Raw genomic sequence first — 10,391 nt, 5'->3', positions numbered from 1 at the left:
TTATTTGGAGTTCCTTTCGAAAATCACGTTCTGGGTTTTACGGCTGGGAATATTTTCAGTAGGGGGATAAAAAAAACACTTATGTCACTCATGAAATGCCGATTTTTCAACAGACAACACCCCACATACAATTTTGATTGACGTGGGAAATTACGAGAATGTGAATCCATAATCTATTTCTGTTTTAGAAACGTTTTGTGTTATTTTTCTTCCACGGGGAACTTGAGACCAGTTACGGAGCACTTACATTCATGTACATACCACGTGGACAGAAAAAGATCGATTTTAGACACCCCCTCCCCGCTCCGTGGACAAGCGTGGACGTTTCCTATATCCCTCCCCTTGTTGTGCACGTGGACATTTTCCATTTTTTGGAATAAAAAATTGGGAAAACAGTTAAACTGTGAGTTTTCGTTCATAAAGCGAGCGCTGATTGAGATGCGATTATTAAATTTTATTTTAGTTCAAATATAGTAGAACCCATACATTCGAGCGTACATGAATACAGATATTTGTAATTAACCTGCTAATTCATGTGTCATGTACTAAGGAACATTTTTAATCATTGTCTCGATTTGATTATCATGAGTGATGGCACGAACTTCCCGGACAACCGGACGATAGAAGCGTATTCCAGAAACATTTCAATGAATATTATCTTCGCTGCTAGGAACACTTCTTCAGAGATACGGTTCGTGCACCCATAAAATAATTTGATGTTCGTTTTCTATTTTTTCAAAACATTGGTTTTCTTTGGTTTGTGTCCACGTGGACATCATCTAAATCACCTCCCCCTTTACCGTGGATAAGCGTGGACATTTTCGTAACCCCTACGCACCTAAAGTTGTCCACGTGGCACGTAGACAGCCCCCTTGTAAGTAAATCGAGTCGATAAAAATCGACCATTGTTATCACTACACATCGAGTAAAATTTCGTATTTTCGTGAATCGAGATAATCTTAATGATCTTCATGTGTTAGAAATTGCATATACTTAAGCGTTTCTGAAACGTTTCCCGAGGAAAATACCAGGGACGCAAACCAAAACAAACTAATGCTCTGAAGGTATACAACAAACAAACCAAATAACTCGACAAATTTTGACAATTGCACCGACAGCTTTCACACGGTCGATGCCATCGACTTTTGTCGGTATCAAATTGAGCAAAAAAGAGCTAACGGGTAAAATTCTAATCGACTCGATTTTTATAATACGTCCTGTGTGTTTCCTGCGCTGTAAATTGTTCATAAATCTTTTATCGTATGTCCTGTGGTTGATTTTTCCATTACCAACGTTAGTGGACAGTGAAAGTGACTATTAACCAACATTCTGTGGCTTTTACGATAAGGTTTGAAAAAAAAATTATATATTGCGCCATTTTGCGCTGGCGGCCATTTTGGATTTGAATTTTCCATAAATAACTGTGTTCGTCCAGTCAAGCCCTTTCGTTTGATACCCATATTGATGGGGTTTAGAGCAATGAGGTACATATAGAGGGTGAGCAGTAGGCGAAGTGTATCTGTATTGGCAAGCAAAATATGGAATGTATATGGAAGAAACAAAGCAATGTTGAAAACTCACGGTTGCATGATAGTCTGAGCCAACATTCTCATGAAATCATTCAACTGGTTGTTTTTTTAACAGATGACAATTATATCGTGGCTTATTTCGAATATTCATGTGGTAAAAAGGCCCAGAGAGCCGTGGTATGCTTAGTTCTCTAAAGCAGTAACATTTTCGGTGAAATATTGGTTAATTGGCGATTATTTTCAGCGATATCTCACAACATACACACCGCCACTGAGAGCCTTCGAAACGTCAACTCCATAACGGTAAAATAATGAAACTTCGTTTGTTTCTATGCACGTGGGGGATGGGGGAGGGGGAGTGAAAATGACACATGGAAATATCACTTTTATCCGTCTTTTTCGACGTGATTTCACAAATATTCACTCCACACGATCACATTAGCCTCATAATCAGCGGGAGCTCTACAAAAATGTACGTTTTAATTGATAAACTACTTCCTGAAAATGGCATTTTTACATGGATGCGGTGGGCAATCAAAGATAAACACAACGAATGACGTCACTATTTGCGAAATAGTTATGGCAGTCGCTCGAAACTCGACCATCTTCATTACCTTTCTTCCAGGACATTGGCTTTAGAAAAAAGATGAAATTCGCCATTTTATGACGGCCGCCATTTTGGATTTTCAAGATCATAAAATACGCAGTTTTATAATGACTGCAGAGATAAAGGTGTGTTCCAGATTTCAGATCAATCGATCAACAGGAAGGGGGTTAAATTTCCATTAATGTGGGACAGCGCTACAGACAAAGTTACTCACGTACATACAAACGGGTCATATAATCGACCCCGTCCTGTATACCGAAGAGTTTTACAGTTTTCCGGATCAAAAGTCTGCTCCACACTCCATACTCCATACTAAGGCTTCTAATATACCCTTATGCAACTCCTTCAATGAGAAATTTTATCGTCAACTTTCGACCGTCCGGATTTAAAATCATTTTCTGAATGCTTTTAATTCCGGACATGGGTTTGTGAAATTCACATTGATTTTTTATTTTTTAAATTTTTTTGTTAACAGCTGGGTACTATGTTTGACACTAAACTAAACTGGCACAATAGTAACTAACAGTGACATTAATTCAACATGCAAAAAATGTCATGGTTTTGGCATCATTCAACATTCAATAATGAAAAAGTGTCCGGATTCAGAAGCTTCACTGTAAATCACGACGAGTAATGCAATTCTAAGACATTTGGCAGCAACTTTTTTTTTTAAATCCCCAACTTTCGGTGATCTTTCGTTTTTCAAAAAACTATGGATGGCTATGATATAACCGCAAGGTTGACGTAGAACTGCCGTTGGCTTAGTAATCAATTGTATTTCTTCAATTAGCAATAATCCCACCTTGGATGTTCCTCATTGGGTACGATATCGCCGCTGCGCATTGCTATATTTTGTATATTGATTAAATTATTGATTAAAATAGTGAATTAATGAAATTATTTACGAATTCAATTGCAAACAAATCTCAATTTAAGTCAATTCATGCATAATGGTAGTAGTTATCGCAGCAAATAGTTATCAACATTTTGCCTAATCATCAAACGGTATGCATAGAAGTTCAGTGAGCTGGCGATATGAAGGGATATCTTCCAATGCAGTCTTGAATAATCTAGTCAAAGCGTTGCATTTGTACCCGCTTTTGTAAACCGTGATAGCAAAACGAATCCTGGAGTGTTTGGGGGTATAAAAGTATTGCCGACTTGAATGTGTCTGCAATGCCGATTCTCCCAACTTTTTGGTTTCGGAATCTGTATTGGGAAAACACATTCCGGTTTGCAAAAATGCAAGTGAGTACGAAAGTACTCGTAGTTTGCATCTTTCCCCAGGCTTCATGGTTTTGAAGTCTGTGTTAGGGAAACATTCCAATTTGCAAAAACGCAAACGAGTGCGAAAGTTCCCACTGCTTCCATCTAAATTTCCATGCCGATTTCCACAGTGTCCATGGTTTTGAAGTCTGTGTTAGAGAAAGATTCCGTTTTCCAGAAACGCAAGCGAGTACAAATGCACCCGCAGCTTGCATCTAATTTGCTATGCCGATTTCTACAGGCTCCATGGTTTTGAAGTCGGTGTTAGAGAAACATCCATCCATTCCAGCGATCGTACCTCAATCGTTGCGCAATCGTTAATGAGTGGATTTCCGAGCGGCACTCGCTTATATACCGATTGGTGTGATTTCAATAGTCTGTTTTGAAAGCAATTTTAGGGCTATTGAAACAAGTTTCTGGATCAAAAAGTAACAAGCATATAACGCGTAGACATTTTATCTTTCGAATGAAGTGTTTATCATACCATTTCGTTCAGTTGTTTAGGAGCTATTAACGCTCAAAATCTCGTTCTCCGGCGTAACACCTTCGTTTTCGAAACTTTGAGCTTACACCTCAGTATAGAAATGAAAGACGTAGTCTTCCGTCAAAACTGAAATTTTAACGTCTGTGACACTTATAAATGAAGTTCGAATGAGTTAATATTTTGCATAGCGTATATTATCGTGCGAATCAACATTTCACGGCAAGTCCCTATCCCGCGCACAAAAAAAAGGTTTGCCCGTATATCTTCATATAGATCAAGTTTATAGATACATTGTTACCTTCACTTGATTTTTTTTAAACTCATTGTTAACACTAAACCTACCACGGCAGGGTCAAATGACCCCTTTTAATTTTTTTTTCAAAATTGCTATACAAGTAAGATTACCTCATCGTCATTTGTTTTTACTACTTTTCTTAAAAAAATCAACAGTGTAATCTTCAATATTTACTCCTTATCAAATTGTGCGAAATAATACATTTTGAGCATTACATAGTAATATTTCAAAAAAGGGTCATTTGATTCGCTGTGGTAGGAATAGGTATACATGAATATCGGTAGGAAGTTAATTGTGAAAACATAAACATAAACGAAACATAACCGTTATTGAATTGGATGCATGGTGAAAATAAAAACAAAAATTATTTTTAAGCAATTGTTTATTTTTCTTCTTCATCTTGGATTCGGTTTTGAGGATTCCGCCTTGGAGCGCTTTTACTTCGTTGCGCTGTTGTGGGGTTCGAAGAGACAGACGATGGTTCCTCATGAAGCTTGAATCCCGATCTCTTCCTGCCAGTTTTGCAACTTGATTGAATTCGTGTTGGAGGTTGAAAACATTTTAAAATTTTTTTCAGAACAAAACTCTGGTGCGCACCTTTGCCCCACAGCCACTGCGCACCCTTGCTCCACAAGCAAATTTTGAACTAATCGAATTTTTAAAAAAAGCTTTTGAACTTTTTCACAAAAACGAATACGCACTATCATCTAGTATAGAATGAAGGTTTCCTTGACAGTGTAGTTTCGAACTTTTTTTTTTCGAAGGAAAAAAAACCTCTAAAATAAACTAAGAGGGAAAATAACAGTCTTGTTCTATCAGAGCAATGTCAGATCTCATGTCTGGATTTGACTGGATAGTGGTATTCTATCACTATTCGCATTACTCTATCACCTGCTATTCTATCACATTACACTTTCACTGCCCAAATATGCATGGTTGACGTAATCATCATTACCGCTCAGTGTTGGAAAACGCTTTCTTTCATGTCTTTACCATTTTAAAATAATCAGGACTGTAACCAATTTATATACACTCTGTCCAACTTCTATAAGACCAGGTTATGATTTTGCTGATTTGTGTCATTGTAAACAAACAATGTTTCAATTTATATTCTAGTGTGTAGGTATTGGTGACTACCATAAACTGCATGATTTTCATATGTGTGTGTGCAAGCGCTGAGCATAAACTATTTTTTTTTGCATCTTCGAGTGTCAAGTTCCTATAAGACCAGTTACATTTTCCGTTGTTTTAGTTGATTTGATTAATCAAATCTGGAAAATGCTGAAGGGAAAAGTGCTCACGGAGAGAGAAGAAAGACAAATCGATGCATTTCACAAAGAAAATGTTGGTATTAGAGAAATTTCTCGTCGGGTTGGACGATCCCATTAAGTAGTGCTCAATAGTTTGGCGAATCCTCAAGGATACGGTAAGAAGGAGAGAGCTCCACGTAAATCGAAGCTTTCTGACCGGGGTAAGCGGGAAATAGTTGGAACAGCTTCAAACACCTCAAAATCACCTATGCAAATAAAGCAATATTTGAATTTAAATGTTTCTCGGATGATCGTCAAGTTTTAATAATAAATCCTTACATAAAGAGGGCTTAAAAGGTTAAAGCTCCTTATCTTAGACCATCTCACATCGGAAGACGCCTGAGTTTTGCCAAAGCTTACATGGACCGACTGTGGGACATGGTATGTTGTGACAAAGAATGCTTCCAAAAGAATACATTTTGCTATATACCATGACACAAAATTCTTCAATGTATAGGTTATCTTCACTGAAGTTCCATTTGGATGGTCCTGATGGTTTCAACGGGTACTGGCGTGATTTCGGTGGAGGCTCGTGTTTGGACAGGATTCTGTGCAATCGGAAAGCTCAAAAAAGCTTTCACATCATTCAATCATTCATCATCATTCATCACACATCATCACAAAAAATTCACATTCCAGCAAAACAATGCTACTGTTCATACCAGCAAGGAATCTAAGAATGGATTAAGGACCAAAAACATATTTTTTTTGGACTGACCGGCTCGCTCTCCAGATTTGAATCCTGTTGAAAATCTTAGAGGGATCCTTGTACGCAGAATCTACATTAAGGGAAAGCGGTACATAACGGTTGAAGAGCTCAAGGTCGCAATTTTGGAAACATAGAAAAATATCGAGAAATCCGTCGAGCAAAATTGGGTAAATAGTATTCCAACATTAATTTTCAAGGGTATTAGCCGAAATGGCAAGGTTACCAATTATTGACATTTAAATCCACCGATCGTTTTGAATTTTTCATTGATAATACATATGAATTTCGAAATGGTCTTATAGAAACTGGACGGTTGAAATTATCATATTTAAGCAAAATAAATAAACAAGCAACTCTTTTGAACGAAATTGACGTTAAATATACTTTATTCTAAGCATTCAACAATATATGAATATATCTTGTTGAAATTCTAACTGTTTGTGTTGCAACGATGTAGAATCAGGGTGGTCTTATAGAAGTTGGACAGAGTGTAGAATAATCTGTCTCATGTCTATTTTAAAAATACTGACGATGAAAAGGGGACCGGAGGTGTTTTATGATTTGTAAAATTTTTATTCAATTGAAAAACACAATTGGCGCTTACGTCTAACACAAAATATGCCAGTTCAGATTATCACTTTCATGACGAGGTAGATAGCGTCACACATTATCAAGCCGGAGGTTCGGGTTCGATTTCCGTTCTGGCCGGGAGATTTTCGTGACAGCTGTATATGAAGAACAATGTTAACGACTCCACCAGGATATTGAAGAGATGAAAATGGGATACCAGGGAAGGTAGAGCAGACTACTGTCATATTTTTCAAATAGATCGCCCTGATGCTGCTCACGAGCGTCAATATATCAAAAGAGCCCCACAGCGAAGAAGAATCTGTTTTGGCGTGATTAGTGAGCTCATTCTAACTAAAAACATTTATGAAAAAAAATTGTAGAAAAGGGATTTTATAAGTCTTCTTTCATTTATTTTGAGAGATGGCCTTATTTATCCCAATTACCTAATTTTGTTGCAAACCGGTTTATAATTTGTTTATTGTTTTGTTCGTTACCTCTCGTTTCAATTAGGGGAACCGCGGATAGTACGGACAGTGGGGATAATATGGACAAGTGGTTTTTTTTTTGAATTTCAGATTTCTGTTAATGAGAACACCTTCTACATGTTATTCTATAATATTCAAGCCACCTTATGGCAATGAAAATGGCAACGGAAAAGTAAATTCATTTTTGAGTGGAAAATTTGAATTATTGAAATAATTGTACTGATGGGGTAAAACGGAAAGTTGTCAGTGGGAGTGAGGTGGACTGTGAAAAGTCAGTTTAATCTATTCCTAAGGAATGCTCTGCGTCTATAAATGGAAATCAAATCGCCAAATGTGGACTGTTTAGAAGCTGACTGCAACTAAAAGCAAAATAATTGAGAGTCTGTCCGTTCATACTGCTGAAAAGCACGATATCACTTCTAGGTGGATTAATTCGATTTTTTCATCATTTAACGGACACTCTTGATGGGTTCAGACCTTGATTGAATAAAACTATTCGTGTCGCGATCGATAAACGTTTACACTTCATATATTACAAACCTGTCCATATTACCCCCACTATATGTTCATATTACCCGCTTCGAAAAATATGTTGTACTTTTTGGTCTGTTTTAATTTCAGTAAAAAAAACATTGAAAAATTATTTTTTTGTGAAATATTTGGCCAATTAGGTAGAAAAAACAGTATATTGAATTGCAAGAAACAGCATCAAAGTTTTGGGAAACATAGGTTTCCAACGATATAACTGAAGTTCTTCTTAACATGTCCGTTTTACCCCCACTTCCCCTACTGTTGTGTTATGTTAAATGATTGCAATAATCACTTTTTTGCTGTTTGAGTAAATCTTGCTGACGATTCTATTTGAATCGTTAGTACATATTTATCGATCAACAATACATTTAAGGGAAACTAATGTAAATTTTAAACTTATGTTGTTAGTAAAATCAAGTGACACTCAATATTGGTGTTATGACAACAGACGAAAGCACGTGAGAACAAATGTTAGCAGATATTAGTTTCACGCAAACGGTCTTACTCACTTCATAGCCGAAGGAACTGCATAAAAATCATCAATGTATTTACAAAAGCAAATTCCAACTTGTAAAATTGGAAACCATCTTCCGAAAGAGAATCACTTCCTTTCTTTCTCCATCGTTGATCCTGGTGTCCTCTCGGGACCAAAATCACAAAACAATTCAAATTGAAAATGTAACCAAACAGCAAATAAACAGCAATCGATTGGGGGAACGAAAAACTCTTATGAAGATTTGTCCCTTCTCTCCACATATCCCAAGCTCTTCCAGCAATCGATCGGAACAACTCGCTTACAGTGTTTCCTCGACGTCGGCCATGCTGAAAACTAACAACAGAAAGAATATGTAAGCAAATTGATCAACCGTGGTGTTTGTTCAGCGGATTAAATACAGCTTTGATTTGCATTTCCTTCCCGAGATTCCGCACATTATCACCGCTTTCCGATACCGGAACTACGCTCTACAAAAAAAGATAAACAGGCAGCAAAATGGGATAACGCCGATGCACGTAATGGTTTAGTATTTCCCTTTTCGTGAGATTCTATCTCTCTCCGCAATTCGAACGCTTGGGTCAACAACAAACAGGAAACAGGAAACAAATAAGCGACTGACACCAAGCTGTGTTTAAGTTGAGCTTGATGGTAGAATGCTAAGTAGATAATAAAAAAACGAATCGAAGGGAAGCGCTCCGCATTCAAGACAAGCGCTAGTAAAACGGGGAGAAGAAATTTGGTTCAAATTAACATAGAACGATAAAACAGACCAAGCGGAATTAGGAACGTAGGATGCAACTGATAATAAGAACTAGAGTTATATTTTGTAACATAACTAAAAGTCGACAAAGTGAAAGTGAAACGGGACAAATGTATCTAGGAGAACAATTGACCAAAGTTATGGAAAAAGATTTCTACAGCCCGAGAAGAATATTTCAGAAGGGAAGGCAAGGCGGTGGAATATTACCTCGTTCACTTCTATATCCGTACCGATCTCTAGAGTCTGTGTTTTAGCGGCGTTGTTGTGATTTGCAATGATAGTTTTGACACGAGAAAAAATATTTGTGAGGGAAAAAATACGTTGATAAGATAGATGAAATTATTGAAGTGAATAAAATACTGCTAATTGCGTATTGTCGCGTGTTTTTAGCTTTGAGAAAGAAAAATTCTACATAATGTGCGATAGAGACCAACTAAAATTGGAAAAGATTTTCTCGCTGATGGTACTGAAACCCTATCGAAAGATTATGTTGAACCATGCTTGACGTAAACATTACTCACCAGGCGGAGGTGGAGGACCCATTCGGCCGGGCGCTTCGCCCGACGGTGACGCTTCTTGGGACGGCAGAGGTCTAGGAACAGAAGAAGGAGTTGGTCGTACGGGGGGATGTGTGGCTCTCCAGTATGCCTAAAAAACGTTCAGATGGTGAGTTGATAGTACCTGCCATGACTACGTTAGATAACTTGGTTCCTAATTACCTCCAGATATTCGGCCAGATGATTGCACGCTTCCTCGAGCTGGTTCTCGTCCAGGACGACATCAAACATTTCCGATGGACATTGGCCCAATTTCTCAGCAGCTACCATTTGTACTGATAAATTTTTCGCCTGAGCTTTGCCACGTGATTTGATTAATCTTTGTAATACCTGCGGGAGTTAGGGAGTTAAAGATTGAGCAGCAATTAGCAACGTCAGTAAACAACGTCGATCCGGTTGTGGGGGAGAAACGGAATTGCGTTCGGTTCGTACCTTACTACTAGCTATTTTTAAATAAACTATTATTGGCGCTAATGATGTTTTCGCTAATTGTGACGGATGATTTATTGTATCACAATCAAGTACAACTAATTGAAGTGTTCTCGCTAACTCGAATATCCGCTCGATTTCAGCCTGCAGAAAGGGGGGAAAAACTATTATTATTATTTGTTTATTTGCAAGGATATTTATGGTTTGCTAGAAATTATTTTGGGGTTATGTAATCGAAACCAAATGCTCTCAACAGTCAATAAACCAACGCGATGGATGGAAGTTGTCCCTTGTTACCTTTTGAAGATTTTCTCTTTTCTTCATAAAACTTTGTTTTTATGCATAATCTTACGGAAAAACACA

The 10,391-nt window shown here is 37.5% G+C and overlaps 1 protein-coding gene across 16 annotated transcripts in view; it reads right to left on the bottom strand.

The window, feature by feature from the left end:
* The window catches only part of LOC129774637 (voltage-dependent L-type calcium channel subunit beta-1), a 422,247-nt gene that overhangs the window by 17,010 nt on the left and 394,846 nt on the right, over positions 1–10,391 (bottom strand). For 15 of the 16 annotated variants that reach the window (XM_055778437.1, XM_055778443.1, XM_055778449.1 and 12 more), the window contains 4 exons: positions 10,032–10,172; positions 9,762–9,929; positions 9,564–9,690; positions 9,250–9,285 (listed from right to left, as the gene is read on the bottom strand). In XM_055778437.1, the coding sequence (XP_055634412.1) occupies positions 9,250–9,285; positions 9,564–9,690; positions 9,762–9,929; positions 10,032–10,172 (472 nt within the window). The remainder of the gene's footprint in view (positions 1–9,249; positions 9,286–9,563; positions 9,691–9,761; positions 9,930–10,031; positions 10,173–10,391) is intronic. The other variant, XM_055778442.1, reaches the window with a different exon arrangement.

Source organism: Toxorhynchites rutilus, chromosome 3 (genome assembly GCF_029784135.1).
Source record: "Toxorhynchites rutilus septentrionalis strain SRP chromosome 3, ASM2978413v1, whole genome shotgun sequence".
NCBI classification, from domain to species: domain Eukaryota; kingdom Metazoa; phylum Arthropoda; class Insecta; order Diptera; family Culicidae; genus Toxorhynchites; species Toxorhynchites rutilus.
The sequence above is the reverse complement of the archived record's forward strand: the minus strand, read 5'-3'. Positions and strand labels throughout refer to the sequence as shown.